Source organism: Podospora bellae-mahoneyi (genome assembly GCF_035222275.1).
Source record: "Podospora bellae-mahoneyi strain CBS 112042 chromosome 1 map unlocalized CBS112042p_1, whole genome shotgun sequence".
Taxonomy (NCBI): domain Eukaryota; kingdom Fungi; phylum Ascomycota; class Sordariomycetes; order Sordariales; family Podosporaceae; genus Podospora; species Podospora bellae-mahoneyi.
The window spans coordinates 545,633-562,125 of record NW_026946359.1 but is presented as its reverse complement, the minus strand read 5'-3'; the positions used below and the strand labels follow the sequence as shown (position 1 = coordinate 562,125).

The 16,493-nt window shown below is 54.1% G+C and overlaps 5 protein-coding genes across 5 annotated transcripts; 1 reads left to right on the top strand and 4 right to left on the bottom strand.

Moving 5' to 3' along the window:
• Positions 1-734: 734 nt before the first annotated feature.
• Positions 735-3,028, bottom strand: UTR1 (NAD(+) kinase; the record flags this gene model as incomplete). Its single annotated transcript, XM_062873466.1, has 2 exons — positions 735-1,563; positions 1,618-3,028. The coding sequence occupies 2 exons, from the start codon at positions 3,026-3,028 to the stop codon at positions 1,091-1,093; spliced, it is 1,884 nt and encodes a 627-aa protein (XP_062736498.1). The 3' UTR covers positions 735-1,090.
• A 340-nt stretch (positions 3,029-3,368) lies between these two features.
• On the bottom strand, positions 3,369-4,706 carry QC761_0001820 (uncharacterized protein; the record flags this gene model as incomplete). The annotated part of the gene is made up of 4 exons (XM_062871754.1): positions 3,369-3,525; positions 3,837-4,078; positions 4,151-4,260; positions 4,571-4,706. 4 exons carry the CDS (start codon positions 4,704-4,706, stop codon positions 3,369-3,371), a joined length of 645 nt encoding a protein of 214 aa, XP_062736497.1.
• Positions 4,707-6,317: 1,611 nt separating this feature from the next.
• On the bottom strand, positions 6,318-7,361 carry RRP46 (exosome non-catalytic core subunit rrp46; the record flags this gene model as incomplete). Its single annotated transcript, XM_062873465.1, has 3 exons — positions 7,016-7,361; positions 6,793-6,950; positions 6,318-6,731 (listed from the first exon to the last, which is right to left on the bottom strand). Exons 1-3 carry the CDS (start codon positions 7,212-7,214, stop codon positions 6,318-6,320), a joined length of 771 nt encoding a protein of 256 aa, XP_062736496.1. The 5' UTR covers positions 7,215-7,361.
• A 222-nt stretch (positions 7,362-7,583) lies between these two features.
• On the top strand, positions 7,584-8,963 carry RRD2 (Serine/threonine-protein phosphatase 2A activator 2; the record flags this gene model as incomplete). The annotated part of the gene is made up of 1 exon (XM_062873464.1): positions 7,584-8,963. The coding sequence occupies one exon, from the start codon at positions 7,584-7,586 to the stop codon at positions 8,961-8,963; it is 1,380 nt and encodes a 459-aa protein (XP_062736495.1).
• Positions 8,964-9,004: 41 nt separating this feature from the next.
• On the bottom strand, positions 9,005-15,768 carry UBR1 (E3 ubiquitin-protein ligase ubr1; the record flags this gene model as incomplete). The annotated part of the gene is made up of 2 exons (XM_062873463.1): positions 9,005-9,534; positions 9,599-15,768. The coding sequence occupies 2 exons, from the start codon at positions 15,766-15,768 to the stop codon at positions 9,267-9,269; spliced, it is 6,438 nt and encodes a 2,145-aa protein (XP_062736494.1). The 3' UTR covers positions 9,005-9,266.
• Between the last annotated feature and the right edge of the window lie 725 nt (positions 15,769-16,493).

Sequence of the window (16,493 nt, the reverse complement as noted above, 5' to 3'; positions counted from 1 at the left end):
TGTCGTCGGAGAATAAAATTATGTCCGAGACTTGGACTGGCCTGTGATTAATATCAGATTTGGGGGGAATGACCATATCATTTTTGAGACTATCACACCATTTCTGCAACAATGGAAGCTGGATGGATGTTTTTGTTGATGTTTTGGAAAGCTGTTCATCCAAACTAGACGGACGCGTTAGAGCTGCATAAAGCGTTTCGTCTTCTCGCGCCTTCGGTATTCCAACACCATCACCACCACCCACTCCCATCTCATACCCACATAGTCATACACATCGCCCCCGGCAGTAGCAAACGGCTTTAGCCAAGTCCAGCCACCAACTCCAGAAAGCCCAGAAATGGCATGATATCTTCAGTGGTCCACTCCCCACACACACGCACACTGTCGAAGTACATACCCCACAATCACACTGCATTGCAGCATGTGGGGACCGCCGAACGTGGGTTTTTTACTAGGAAGAAAAAACTTGCATGAACGAGAAAACAGGGTGAAATGGTAACGGTTACGTACGTGCTTGGATGGATGGGGTCCTGTCTGCTGTTTCTCTCTTGTGACCTTTGAGAGCCAAGTCTCAGAGCTGAGGGGTTGGACTGGTTTTATTTCTTGGAAGAATGGACGTGGCCCTTTCGGACAGATGGGCGTTGTTGAAGATCTGTCTTTTGCCAGCCCGTGCCAGCGAGGCTTTTCCCTGCCTGTAGTGTGTGTGAAAAGTCACTCACCCGTCTTACGATAAATAGTTGACGATAGTAAAAATAAAAATATAAATGTTTGTAAATATGTATATATATAATGTAACTGTCAAGTCCATTCGATGCGATGCATCTCGAACAACACATTAAAAGTAAAAATAAAAAGATGAGAAAATATTGTAAACCAACTCTTTTCGAGTCCATGTCATTTGTCTCCCAAAAATTACTCCTTTCAAACGCCGTCCCCCCATTTGTTGGTGGTTTGATGATATCCAAATCCCACCCAGTCCGTGAAATGCCCCGTAGGTTGCAGTAGTCAGTCATATCATGCTTTCTTTCTCTCATAGCCAAAAAAAAAACACGATGTGGTATCTTTCGCACGCTTCTCGCTCGCTTTTTTATCACAATCCCAATAAACTCATTTGCCTCCTTAGAGGGCTCGCCGCACTGCTGTTCTCCTCACTAGCGTAGCAGGCAGAGTCCGTGTCGATATCCCAGCAGTCTTCTTCCTCTTCGTCCTTGGTTGCACCCGTCTCGAAAGCCTTCTGGCTGGCGGCGCGGACGTTCCATCTGAGGGTTCGTGATACGCTGTCAAACCACTCGGTGTCTGTTCGAACCACCGTGGGGAAGGGGTACTGCGAAGCCGTAATCGTAACATGGTCGCCCTGCTTGAGTTCCACACGGCCCTTGCCGTCGAAGGCGCAGTAGGCTGTTGCGCGGCTGTGACGGGGGACGGAAACCCGCAGAAGCATGGTGTCCGACAGAACCATGGGGCGGAAAGAGAGGGTGTGTGGGCAGATGGGCGTCAGGAGAATGGCGGGGATATCCGGGTGAACGAGAGAGCCGCCTGCTGAGAGCGAATAGGCGGTTGATCCTGTCAAAGATTAGAAACCTGAACAAAATGTTTTGTCAAGTGAAAAAGACTCACCAGTAGGGGTGGAGAAGATGCAACCATCCGCCTGGACCACGGTCAAAAGCTCATTGTCGCCGTACAGCTCCAGGTTGGAAACATATGGTGACGGCCCTCTGTCAATGACGAGCTCATTGAGCACCTCGAATTGCTCGCCCTCCTCCATGTCAACGGATCCGTCCCTGTCCCTATACACGGTGCAGGTAAAGCGCATCCGTAGGTTGACGCGCATTCCAGCCTCGCCCATAATCCGGTTAAGGTGCTCCTTGTACTTTTCGAATTCAAAGGTCGTCAAGAAACCCAGACTGCCCAAGCTGAAGGACAAAACGGGCGGCACAACACGCTGGAAGAGCCATGATGTGAAGAGAACGGTTCCATCACCACCAAGGGTCAGAACAAGATCAAACTTCTCAGGCTGGCTCCAGCAAAGATCAGGGGTCCAGTACCGGAGCATGTCGTTGAATTTCTCGTTCTCTGCAACAATGGAGGACGCATCGAAACGCTTGGCGTGGCGGAGTTTGGCGTCCACATAGACATTTACTCCCACATCAGCACCATACCTGGGGGTCCGAAGCAGCCACTGGGTAAGCTCGCGGGTGAGGAGGACCAGCTGGTTATCGCGGGCCTTGGTAACAATCATGACACTTCGCACAGCACGTCTGATGGGCCGACGCTGCAGTTGCTTGGATACCTCCCGGACACCAGTGGCGGTTTGCACCAGGCGAGAATGCGACATGTACTCGTCGTTCTTGATCTCCTCGAGGACCTTCTCAAAGTCGACGGCGTCGTCGAAGCGGTTGTGGTAAAAGCATGGCGACTGTAGCGAAGGGAAGGCGGTTGCGGGAGTCATGTACTGGCTGGCGGTGCTGCGAGCGCTCTGCTGAGCAGCCAGTCCGTTGAGCGCATCGCAAAGCTGCTGGGAAGAAGAAGAAGTGGGCCTGTTGTCGGCCATGGTGTGAGCGGAAAGCATGCCGGTGAGTGAAAGGGGCTCAGGTCTGTTGTGCCGAGCCACCGAGGCCAATGCTTTCATAATAGTCTGTCTCGGAACAGCCTCGATCGAGAGTGCGTTCCTGCGGTGGCCGCGAGCTGGTGCTGGGGGAGAAGTGAGGCGGTTTCCCTGCCCATGCAGGGGATCGGAATCGGTAGTCACCGAGGAGCCTAGAGCAGGCAGAGCGGATTTGGGAGGGTTCGCGAGGTCAGCATGTCGGACGGGAGGGTTGGAGTCTTGAGTCTGGGGGAGGACGGCGCTTGGGGGAGACGACATCAAGCCAAAAGAAATATTGGGCCCCGTCGCTCGGTCGGAGATGGCGGACTCGCCCTTATTAACTCCATCCGACGGCCGCTGCAGCGAAGGAAAAGAAGGCTCAGCGGGGTGAGGGTGACTAAGGGCAGGGTGAATCGCGGTAGGCGAAGAAATTGGGCCGGACATGGTCGCTGGGCGGTGGGGTTCGTCTATTTTCGGCCCGTCCACTGTTGTGCAAAGTCCCTGCAAACGACTTTTGGGTTTGCGATGTGTGCTAGAGCGTAGGGACTAGTAGAGGCACTTTAGCCAGGTGCTGGTACCACCAATCGAGACGATGTGCGCCAGGCACCCCGCGGATCAACAGCTTGGGATTTTCGTCTGGCGGCGACGGAACCTTTTCCTGCGGTGCGCGAAGACCGGATCTCACAGAAACCCAGTGTAACACGCCGTGCTGCAGCGGGGATGCAACCGATGCAGCTGATGCAGCTATGCAGGAGAGAAACCCGGGGGAAACTGTCGTTCGACGTCACAGGACGCAAGAGACCGGAGTCAAAAGTGGGATGCTGTCTGGGCAGTTGTCAATTGCTTGACAATCAGGCGTGGCCAGTTCGGCTTCAGTCCGAGCAATCAAATCAATGAGCCGGACGGACAAGAGGCACAAGGCACAACAACAATCGAGTAACCTGTGGGAGACAGAGAGGATGTGTCAGCAGGTCCGGGCAGATGGGTTGCATTTGTTGTTATCCCTTCTCTTTCTTTGACCCTCGTCCGAGGTCGAGGTGGTCTCTCCATTTGGAACACGCCTCAGCCAGTGAATCCATTGCGGCACTGTTGTCTGTGCTGGGGCATCACAAGGACCACACCACCTTCTTCTCGTCGTTGACCACCGGATCAACAGGGTCCTAAACCGGATTGTGAGGGGGTCTTACCTTCAGGGTCTTGTAAATCCCCCACTTTCGGCAGTCAGTGTCCGTGTCTCCTCAGCGGATCTGACCTGTAAATGTCTTGGAAGCTTGGAAGCGTTGCGGTGTCGGGACGCTGTGCCGAGCGGGGAGTCTTTTCAACGGAGGGGCTGGTGGCGGGTGCGGCGGGGTCAACTAGGACGAGGCCCGCGGTTGGCGGTTTCGAAGGTGCTTGTGGCGTTGGTGTCCCCGTTGAATACAGGCGATTGGTGGTGATATGGCCTGCCAACTGGTGATCCAAGTGTAAATTCGCCGTCCACGTGAACCGTGGTCTCTTCAAAAGGGTGATATCTTCTTTTCGATCGAGTCCAACAGACGGTCACCGGTCTGATCTGATCTGATCTACCTTTAACTTGTGAAAGTCGGGAATAGGTGGGCAGGTAGGTGTGCCGAGTTCGAAGTCAATGCACGAGATATCCGAGTGACGCTTGCAGCGATTGGACGATTGTTGAGAGGCTGAGGAATTGGTTGCCAGATGGCTTGGAGTCTAGTGAAATAGAATGCAAGAGATAAAGCCCACCAGGGAACGAATCGAGTGTATTACAAAAAGAAAAAGAAAAGAGAATGAAGCCCGAGGTAAGAGGTAGGAGGAAGGGATCGGTTGGAGAGAACTCGCAGAGCTCAGCGCTTCGGTGTTGATGCTCACGGAGCTAGAGGAGGGGTGAAGAGGGACGGGACGGTTGGGTCATCAAGATGAGGACTGAAGACCAGAGAGAGGAAACAAGCCCACGACAAACTCGTCGATGGTTTATAATATGTCCCTGACTGTTTGGACAGGCCCCAGGATGGGAGATGGGATGGCGTGGCAGGGGGAAGATCGAGAGCTTCGTCGAGGAATCGGGGGTGCAGCTGAAGATCTTCTGAAGCTTCATGACAGGGGTTTTGGTGGGGTTTTGGTACATTTCAGGAGGTACCTCTGCCACTCTGGGGTCGTTGTTAGCCTCAGTTGGAGAAAGTACGTACCACTTACACCACCATCACCGCCACCACCACCAAAAAAAACTTTGATAATGCGAGAGAAGGCGCATATCACAGGCACGGTCGAGAAGTTTGGGGCAGTTCAACCACTCGTATCGTTTGTTGCTGGCGGTAGCTGTGATGCTGTTGTCTCCTGCAGTTTCGAGAGACGCTGTCAAGCCAAAAAGTGCAATTCAAGAGGTGCCACAAACTCATTCAACGCCAGGTCCATGTTTACATTCAAAATGGGAACCACGGAGGGAGATATCATAGGCTAACACATACGCAGAAGCGCTGTAAGCGTAAGCACCCACTTGGGACTCGCAGGCGGATAGCACGGCAGTACGGAGCGTAGCTGCCAGAAGGTCTCGAGCGTGAGAGTCTCATCATGCCTCTGCGATGCTGGGCTGTTCAGGAGGCGAGAAGCCAGGGGAATGTTACCGCAGTAGTGGTGCGGCAGCAAAACATCCCCCTGACGGCACGGCTTCCCGTCACTGGTAACCCTGGGGAACCTCTGGTTCGGCCCAATCGGTGCTGGAGATCCTTCTGCAACGGTCCGCTGAAGCGTCCAAAGCAGCCGCATAACAATCCACCATCTCCTGGTGCGAATCCTGCGTTGTTGGAATGTTTGGAAACTTTGACAACGATTAAGAGCGGGACATGCTCGCCGTGCTCGTCTTGACAGCATCTACTGGCCCACAGGCTTGACGCATCCATCACCCTCCAAGCGCACATCAAGCAGGGGCCGCCAGCCGTCTTCTTGTTGGATACCTACGGCTGGGGAGCGCCGTGAGCGTCCGGACAGAGCATGAATCGCGAACGATAAGAGACACAAGGCGTTTAGCTCGGTCTCAATGTCATCCAGTGGTCCACCTGCAAAGCCACTCTACAGGCGTCCAGCGCGCTGCGACTGTGAGAAAGCCCCAAATAAAGAGCTCGAGGAGCCAGCATACGCCCGGTTCTGACGTTCCATTCTCAAGACCCTCCCGAGCTTCCCAAGCAGAAGCCGCCGTCAGGTGGTGGTGAGAATGGCGGTGTCAGGGTTCTGGGTAGGGGTGCTGAAACAAGGCCCCGGCCCGCTAACGGGCAATCCCAAACATGGCCGTGCGGGTGGACCCACCGATGTGTTTGAGACGTCAACTCAGGCTTCCATCACAAAAAAGAATAAGGGGAGAGATATCGAAAGATGGTCAAAACCCCAGCAAGGTGGTAGATTGTTTTTTGGTGATGTTTTCCAACACCAGATGCCGTGGCTAACTGCCGACCTTTGAATTGTAGTCGCCTAGCCGCGCAACACTTCAGGCTGTCTCTTGTGAGCCATGCATTCCTTCCATACCTCCTATGCCATCTCTCCGCGTCCAGCTTCATGATCCCGCACAAAGAACCCGTCGTTACGTCGTGAAGCTGCTGACCTGTGCTGATATTCGCATGCCGAGTAATCGCGCGGCTCGGTTGAGGAGCTCATCATCTACCATCCCACAAGTATTCTCTCTCTATGCAGCGCTGAATCTTGAACCGCGGGCCGCGTTGCTTCTTTGGATGTCCTGAACGCCGCCTCACTTCCAATGGAGATCAGATGCCACCTTGTTCTCCATGGTAGACCGCAAGAAGTGGCGCAGATCCGGGCCGTTGGTGTGTTCGTCGTCGAGCACCATTTCCATCCCTTCCTTGGTCGGTACTGGGCGACAACATACGTCCTTGGCCGTCTCGTAGACATCATCCCATTCCTTGACAGTAAAGTCTCCTTCACTCTCAGCAAGCAACAGCTCATCGTGAGACGTAAAAGCCAGCACATGGACGGACTGGGCAATCTCGACATCTCGTGGTGATGGATCAACCACACTTCTCTTGGTACCATCCTGGGGAACAATAGCAACAGCCGTCGCCGTCGCTGTTGCCCTGATGGGTACACCTGCCGACAAGAGCGCGAGAACAGCTGTTTGAAACAGGGCTGGCATGATGGAAAAGTTCTGCCATAGAGGTCAGTATGTCGAGAGAACCAGCACGTGAGCAACACGAAGTCGTTCTTACCAGGCTGGCCTGAACAAGCTTGGTGTTCACATAGTCGTTTTCTGGCGAGTCCTCGACTTGGAGGACAATCTGGATGAGAGAGCGAGGGAAGTTCTTGACGAGAATGATCTGTGAGAGTGAGGATTGGAGGACGGACTCGAGGTGACGTTCTCTTGTGCCTATATAGGAAAGTTCATGGTGAGAAAATGATGGAGGGGTAGTAGGAGTGCGGAGGGGTCCTCACCTCCGACCCCTGCGGCCGGTCGTACGATAACGTCAACATGTGCCTCATAGGGATGCTCATCTCTTCGCTGAGCTTCGATGGGTCCGTTGACTGAGGCCGTGACTGTGTATCCGGCATGTGAATATTTTGCAGACCCGTCGGCTCTTGGGAGCACACCGAGAGCGGCTTCCGGGGCTGTGGATGTTGTTGATACTGTCATTTTATGTCTGGTCAAGAACTAAACAAGGTTACGATGATAGCAGGCGGTGATCTTGTTTCCTTCGTCTGTTTGTAGTGAAAGTTTTCCAAGGCTGCCAATGAGAAACGGTCGTTGATTGGATTTGCAGCGCAGTGATTTCGTGGGTTGAGCGGCACTTCCCCAGTAAAAACTGCCCCGCATTTTAGTGCTTGCAGGGGTCAAAGATTGGGCTTGCAACCTCAACGGCTGCACATCAGTCGATCTGAGCCTTGCCTCGTTCAACTACGAAACTCACTTTCATCAGATATCACTGAAAGGATTTTGGCACTCATAATTCTGGCACCACATTTATCATCTAGAGAGCAGTGTCAAACAGAAACAGCAAAGGTCATGTCATCTTCAACCTCACCAGCTGGAGCAGCCGTTGGAACCGGACGCCAGCCGGAGTCAACGTCAAACTCCGGGAAGCCAAGCCCGGGCCCGAATCCGGCGCCTAGCATCCCTAACCTCCTGGCCCGTAAATCAAAACTGGACGAGGCTCGCCGGCGCCGGCAACCCGAATCCGGCAGTCTCCAACCCGTGCCGGAAACCCCGCCTCTACCTCCTCTACCAGACTTGTCAACCGTCAAATTCCAGACACCCACTCGCCGCATCCTCACTCCCCAAGATCACAAGCTGTTCCTCGCCTCCCCAACTTACACGTTGGTGGTCTCCTTCATCTTCCACCTCTCCGAATCCGTAGCCGACAAACCCATTTCATCTGTCTCTGCTTCCACCGTCACACCCACCGTCCAAGCCCTCCTGGACATCCTCACCGAGATCGAAGAGCTCTGCCGTTCCACCCCCCCAGACGACAACACCGGCTCCCGCTTCGGCAACAAAACCTTCCGCACCTTTCTCGATAAAGTCAAATCCCGCACCCCTCACTTCCTCTCCCTCCTCAACCTCCCACCCCAACACGCCAACGACGCCAGCCCCGAGCTCTCCACCTACCTCCACCACTCCTTCGGCAACGCAACAAGGATAGACTACGGCTCCGGCCACGAGCTCAACTTCTTCCTCTTCCTCCTCTGCCTCCGCCTCCTCTCCCTCCTCCCACAACCCACATTTCCCTCCCTGGTCCTCCTCGTCTTCCCAAAGTACCTCGAGCTCATGCGCCTCGTCCAGCTAACCTACTACCTCGAACCCGCCGGCTCCCACGGCGTCTGGGGCCTAGACGACTACCAATTCCTCCCCTTCCTCTTTGGCGCCTCCCAGCTCCTCCACCACGGCTTCCTCACCCCCAAATCCATCCACCAGACTTTGTCCCTCGAACAATTCGGCCCGGAATACCTCTACCACAACCAAGTAGCCTTTGTCAACTCGACCAAGACGGTCCAAGGGTTGCGGTGGCACTCCCCCATGCTGGATGACATTTCTGCCGCGAAATCCTGGACAAAGATTGAGGGCGGGATGAGAAAGATGTTTGTGAATGAGGTGCTGGGCAAGTTACCGGTGATGCAGCACTTTTTGTTTGGGGGGTTGATCCCGGCGACGGAGGAGATGGGGAAGCTGGCTGAGGAGCAGCCTGAGTTGACAGAGGAGGAGATTGAGAATGGGAAGCTGGTGATTTTTGATGATACAGAGGGCAAGAGGCATGTGCATCAGCAGGCGGTCGGGTGGGGGGATTGCTGCGGAATCAAGGTGCCGAGCTCGCTGGCGGCGGCGGAGGAGATGAGGAAACGGGGGGCGATGGGTGGGGGGCAGTTGAGGAGGATACCTTTTGATTAGGTTTAGAAGGACGAGGTGGGAAATATTTATTTTAACGTCTCAGGGCTTCTAGGACCGGTTATGAGAGTCGATCGGAATAGACAAAAGTATATGCTTTAAGCATCTTGACATTATACTTATACGAAAATAAAAACCGTTCATTTCTCAACTCTTGATGTTTCTGCCATAAAACAAGTTCACGCGCCCATAACTAGTACCCCTATGCCCCCAAAAGCCCAGAGTGTACGTTACAAAAACTGACCTCCCCCTTCCTTTTGCTCCCACCCCCCCGCTCACGTGCCCCCATTATCTGTTCTACGCCCGCTAAATCGTCTCCCAACCCCCATTATTGATATCCGCCTCCAGCTTCCTCGCAATATAACTCGGCACCCCGTGCCCCAACCACAACCCCCTCAGCATGCTATCATACCTCTTCTGATGCAAAAACAGCTGCCGCCCAAACCTCAGCCCAAAGTCCACCTCGCCATACCGGTCGATATACGGCGCGTGGCTGAAGCTGCCCGACTTCCTAGACAGGTACAAGACGCAGCACTTGCGGATATTAATAAACAGCCCGATATTCTTTTGGCACCTAATTTCCCCTTTGGTCAGCATCACTCACTCATTGTACAATGTTTGGAAGAGAGGAAACAAACCTCCACATATGCTGCTGTGCCCCCCCAACCTTACTGTTCTTCCTCCCCTCCTTGACATCCTTCGCACAGCACACCGCCTGCCCGCAAAAAATCTCCCCGCAAAACAGACAAATCGTCGGGTCCGTAATGTCCTTCCCCTTTGTCGGACATTTCCTGCGCGTGCACTCCTCGATCAAAAGGTCATAATTCTTTGGCAAACCCACCAGCTCAAAAATGCCAGGGTGGCTCACCAGCGCCGCCGTCGACAGCCCTTCCTCGTCCTCCGAGTTGGGCGCAACAACACTGTGCTTGATCCACCCCTCAACCAAGTACTTCGTCGCCGGAACCGGCCACCCGCTTGCCGGCCCGTCTTCAGCACTACAAGCGCTGAGCATCTCGTCAAAGCTAGGCAGGCGGAGCATTTCAGTCAGTCTCTCCAGCTCCGACAGTTCCGGCTGGGGCGAGACCCTCGAGTTGAAATCAACTCCAAATTTGACGTGCAGCAGCAGAACGCACTTTCTCAAAAATGTCAAGGCGTACTTCTTGACAAACGTGTACATGCCCTCCAGGGTGTCCAAACCCTCCTGGGAGAACCCCCCGTTGGTGAAGTCTTCCCTGGACAAACCCCCTTGCGCCTCAGCCGCGACGTCAAAGTGGAAGATGAGGTCGCAGAATTCGACAAACCTCGCCAGGGAGGGGGACATGGTCTGCTTGCTGCGCGTGATGTGCTGGAACCACTGGTAAAAGGGCATGTTGCGCGCCATTTGGTACGTCACCTTGACAATCTCGGCCAGGTAACACAAGCGGACGAGGTGGGCGATTTCAAAGTGCTGCGCGTGGGCTACGCCAAAGACGCTTTCACAAAGAAAGACGAAGAGGTCTTGTCTGAGGAGTGCGGGATAATCCGCCAAGGGGGTGCGTGTGTGCTCCGTTTCTTGGTCGGTGTACTGTCTGATGAAGAGTTGGCAGTGCTGGCGTTCACTGTCGGCACGGTACTCGGTGTCGATGCGGTTTTCTCCATTCTCCTTCAAGCCACCGACGGCGATAAACGAGGTGACCGTCTCGCTGAGGATACGCAGCTGAGTGAGGACCTGCTCCGGGATTCTTTCCAAAAACGTCTGACCGTACTCGGCCTCAACTCCACGCTGTTGAATTTCCACGGCAGAAATTGAGAACCCTACCGAGCGTGCGAGCACATCACTAGAAAAGAGCTCAGCACTATCGGCCTCGGGAAGATTGTCCTGGTGGCGCGAGCGAAGACCGTTCTTCTTCAGGCTGTCTCTAAGCCGACGGTAGACGTTGACCAACTCTCGCATGCTGCTGTGGGCCTCAGGGGTGGCACCTCGACTACCACTGGTCTCTGGGGCAGAAACGATACTGAACGTCTCGCTATAAGGGCTTGCCGTCGGTAACGACGAAGCACCCACATGAACCCAGGCATCGTCCAACAGCTGCGCCGATTTCTCTGCCAAATTGGTGACCATGTACGTCTGTGTGTACGCTGCAAACGCGTCTTGGACACCATCAGGAGGCCGAGCAGCCCCGAGCGAATAGTACGCCGAGTGCAGTTGCTCGTTAAGGAAATCAGAAAAGGACTTCTCGGGCACCAACGGACCAGGATACGACTCTTCCTGTCCCTTCCAAATTATAGGAAGAAACGCGTTGCCGAGAGCCTTGCACAAAGGACACACAAATTCCAACCTGTTGGTGTCTTCAGGTGGGTGCCGTGCAATCTGCTGACTATGTCGACGAATGATGGAATCATAGTAGGCCTCGAAACAGCCATAGTGCATAATGTGGCCACAACCAATAGCTACCGGACCAGGCCGGGACAGATTCGGTGGGAACCCCTTCCCAATGCACTGCCGCTCTGCCTCAAAGACCTCGCCGTGCTGATCCACCTTTTGAACCTTGTGTCTGTTCTCACCGGCAACACCAAACGGACGAATATCCTCCACTGACCGATCAAGGTTGTCAGGCGTGTTGAAAGCCTCCCTCACAAAGTCAGGATCCTGGAGATCAGTCTGCCTCAGGATGTTGCTCTGTGTGAAATACGCAAAGGTGCCATACAACCGCCGGTCATCCGTCTCTTCCTGGCACAAGATGCAAGTTCCTGCTGGGTATTTCCAGAACTTGCGATGCTCCTGAGCCGGCGGAAGATGCTCATCTTCCTCGAGCTCATCCACCTCTCCCCAGTCAATATCCTGCTGGTTCTCCATGAAGCTCTTCTGCTGAGCCTGAAATTGCGCCATGACTCGACGCTGTCGGTCCAGCGCCGCCTTCTTCTTGCGCTCCCGCTCCTCGTCAGCTGACGCGGCTGCAGGCGACGATGTGTTCATGCGGTCCAGCGACAGACCGAGACGGTCACAGGCAAATTCAAAGCCCCGTGGGCGCTTTTGGCGCATCCTCCGGAGCACCAACTCGATCTTCAGATGACATCCCTTGTACTCCTCCTTGGACGACATCATGTTCAGGAGAGACACAATTGTCTTTGACTGTGGTGCCTCGGGAACGAAATGGCGAGCTTGCTGATTCAGGGCAATGCTGATAAACGAAGGCTGCTCTGGCTCCTGCTCGTCATCCGTGACATTGTCCTCGGCGATGGCAATCAGGACGAGGTGCAGAAGAACCTGCAAGAAGGATTCCACTCGAGTGGCAGGAACTCCTGGTGTTAATTTCGAGTAAGTGAGAGCATACAGCAGCGAGTAGTAGACAATCTGCGCAAACATCCCGGTGCTGGTGAATTTGCCCAGTCCGGCAAACACACCCGACGTGACAGGGCGAGGCTTGGGTTCGTAGACAACATCTTCAATGGGCTTGCCAGTCTTCTTGGCAATCCACTTGCGCCAGGCCATCTCCGCCTCCTCTCGTTGGTTCTTGTTGTAGTGGGCGATGTATGGATCAACCTCTTCGACATGCTGTGGTTTGAGTTCAAAGAGTCCAACGTCAGTCAGCCCCTCGGGAGATTTGAAGGTGGCCATCTCATCCAGTATCCGGTGGAAGTCTTCTTGCTCCTGGAACTTATCAGGAAGCTTTGCGCAAATATCCGAGAATGAGAGCGGCTTGAAGCACAGAACGTGAGTCAGATCCCGACGCATGGAAGCGATTTGAGGGTTCTTCTCTTCATCATTGCGGACCAGAGACGTCTTGTCGCTGAGCAGAACGATGAGAAGATGGATCATGTCCTCCACGACATCCAGATGCTGACCATCGTCTTGACTCTTGGTCTTTTGTTCAAAGATGCCCTTGACCCACTTCTCCATGCCGAACCGATCGATGATAGACGCCAGCACGCGGCTGGGATCACAAACCACCAAGGCCGTCTGCAACAAGAAGATATCGCGGTGGTGGGACACATCTCTCTGACCAACACCGCGGTATGTTCCAGCTTGGTGACGCAAGCTCAACCCGTTCCTGACCCACATGCCCGCCTTCATCTGAGCAAGCCACGCGCACACCCGTAGCGGGTAGTCAAAGGCAGCCATGAGGTAGTCCTCGGGAGTAAACTCTCGCTTTGGCCACACCTTCTTGCCCATGGAGCGAGGCTTCATAGTAAGCTCCTGCGTGGTGAAAGTCAAGAGTGCCCTGAGCTGTTCTACCGGCATAGCCTTGCCACATTCGATCAACCAAGACAGAGTGTAGTGAAGCGCATGGTGGAAACTTATCGGCTGCTCCTCAACAACAAACTTGACCACCTCGATCTCGTTGTGTGTCGGGTCAAACTCAAAGTCGCTGAGTGTCTTGAACCGAATTTCATCCTTGATCTCCGATCCGCTGAACCGGCTGCGTTCAGCTCCAATGGAGTTGACAATGACCGACTTAGCCGCGAGGCGAATAGCTTTCTCCACGTGGACAAACTCCTGCTCACTGACATTCCGGAAAGACTCGGCAAACTGCCGGCATAGCCTGTTGATTTCACGAGTGACCAGCGAAGCGCTGATCCAGCTGTCCGTCTCGTATTCGACGTGCTCACCCACCGCCCTGACGTTAGGACAGATGCCTTGGTGCAGTTTGACGAGGTCCAAGAACTGCATCATGTACCGCTCCTCTGTCCGAAGGCGCTCTTGGACGTTGGGGGAGCCAAAGAGATACTTGAGATCAAGGAAGAAATGATACATTCTGCGGTTGGTGACGGAGCCAGTGTCGAATGCCAAGACAGCGCTGGAGTCCACATCCCAGGGGTGCCCGACTTGCCGAGTCGTCAGGAAGGTGTATAAGATGGCCATCAAGTTTGTCAAGAAGTTGCCACGCTCCACGACCTCGGCCGTGATGGATGGGGTGGTCAGCATTTGTAAGGATATGTTGATTATGGAATGGTCCGGCTCGCGGTCGCCGATGAGATACAACTGCGCAAGCGTGGTGTAGAGTCCGGCGAACCGGAGACCCAGGATGCGCTTAAACTCGGGAATTGTGACCACAGTCGAGATGTACAAGGATCGCAGGTCATTCCGAACCTTCTTCCACATCCTGAGGTCGAACAGAATCATCCAGTCCAGCCGCACCCTCTCAAACAGGTCCTCGGCAACCGGGATTCCTTCTTCTTCCACATAGCCTGTGGGAGTGGCAAGCCAGTATGAACCGGGTGCTGGGGCTGACTCTCCGGTCTTGTTGTTGCCGGGTGTCTTGGGTATGTCGAGACGGGGCTTGAAAGACACCGTAGGAGCAATAAGCGGCTCTGCGGTATCAGAATCCGAAGGAGTGAGCTCCCTTTCTCGAGCAGTTCGTCTGGGAGCTGGAACTGGAGGAGGCGGTGGCGGTGGTGGCGGATAGCCAGCAACTGTAGCTTCATCATCTTCCAAAGCGTTGTCTTGACGCCAGTCTTGCATGGGAATATCGCCGCCCTCTGTCCTGGTATCGATCATCATGACATCGCCGTCGTCATCCCCGTTCTCTTCCATATCACTCCCAAGGGCGTGCTCAAATTCCTCCTCGTCAATATCAATTCCGTCGTCATCATCATCAGAATCGTCTATGGGCTCTCCCACACGGGCGGCAGCTCGAGCTTGCACCATGATTCTTATTTGCTGGGCATAGAACTCGTCCTCCTCAAAGTATTGGCGTTCAGTCATCTCCTCGTCATCCATACCGTCCTGTCCAACATTGGCGTGTGTAGCTCGACTTCCTCGGCGCCATGGTTTGAGCATCTCCTCACAAACAACTTGCCTAAGAATGTTGTGGTCGTTGCCGACGCTGCATCCCGAGATGTCTCTTAGCCAATCCACCATCGTGCTGACCATCTGTTCTCGGAACGTGTCTCGAGCTGAGCGAATTGTGACAGTGACCCTGATCCTTTCCAAAACCTCGGCAACTTCTATGAGTTTTTCGATACTTTGGTCGTACATCAACAGACTTCTACCGATGCCGTCCGTCTCGTAGGCCTTTGCGAGGCCGGTTGCCAGCGTCGTCCCGCATGCTCTCGCCACCTGATCTTGAACGTCTGTAACCGTATGCTTTTCGTCGTTCCAAAGAAGTACACACCATTCTTCTGGCCTCGTTGTGTCCCCGCCACAGTATGTTGAGGATAATCTAGAGTTTACCTCGTCTCTCTCGATCGACTCGACCGTCTTTGTTTGCCGGAGCTGCTCAGGGGAGCACGAGATGACATCGCACATGTAGTCAAAGACGCGGCCGATCGTCATTCGGATGCTGGCGAGGAGGTCCTCCGGCACTCCAGTGTTTGCTTTCCCCTTCCCCTTATCCTCCCCCTCCCACACCGAGTGTATCGTGCAAAACACGGGCCTCTTCCACGCCTCTGCATCTCCACAGTCACAACACCCACTGTTTCCAGGCGAGATGTTGATCCTAACCATGTGCCCCGTATGGTCCGTCGCATCGAAGCATTTGCTGCAGAGGCAGCAGGTATCGTCAGCGCTGCATGTCCGGCATGCGTACGAGGCCTCGCCCTGTTTGAAAATGTGTCCGCAAGCCTTGCCGCGCGCAGCCTCGGTGTACTCTGCGCCTTCGATGGCGCCCTGGGCGTCTCGCATCTTGAGGGTCCCATCAGGTCGGGTTGGGCCACCGGTGGGGAAGAAAAGCTCCATGTAGTCGTCCCGACCGCCAGCCATGGACCAGAAAAGGTCCTTGAGCAGATCTCGGGCGGCATCCTCAGAGTATCGACACCGGTGGCGGTAGGGCAAGTTTCGCAGCACCTGGCAGAGCTGCTGCTCTTGCGTCGATATCATGTCGGCCATGATCGGTGAGCCGCCTTTTGCGTTTGTGACGTCAACTCTTATTTCAGGTCGGATACGGTGGTGGGCATCGAGTAAAAGAGGTGGATTGATTGTATAGACGTGTACTGGTGTGTTTTGCGCCGTTGCTGAATCTCGAAATGGGGCCAACAACTAACGGTGGTTTGTTGTCTTATCGGTGGTGGTTGATAGAGGGCTGCTCCCAATAAGTGAATGGAGGGGAAATCGTGGGGTTCCAAACGTGGTAGATCAAAGTCGGTCAGGGGTGGCGTGCTGGGGCGTCACCAATTTCCAAGGTCCAGGCGGTTCAGCTGTCTCGGCGCTTGGGTGCAGTGTTTGCATGCACTACTATCAAAAAGGAATTTGGTTGTTGGTGTAAGCGGCTTAGTTGGGCTCTTGGATTCTTAAAAGAGTGTTCTAGTGATGCTCCAAGGTTTTTAAAGACTTTAAAAGCTTGAGCATTACCAAAAGTGGATTATCGTATCACCCACTGGGTATCACAGAGAGATCCGTTCCACCGAAGCATGATTAGGTACTTAGAGATATGTTTGGACGGAGCATTATCTCATACATGGCACAACTATTAAGTCATACCTAATCCCTGAAGCTCCCGAGTTCATCGCACTACCTCCCCTAATCACCGTGACCTGCCAGAGCCAGCTTTCAGAGATGATGCACCATTGCAATCGCCAAGCAATGTTCTATTCCAGGTTCCTCTACAGCCGTCT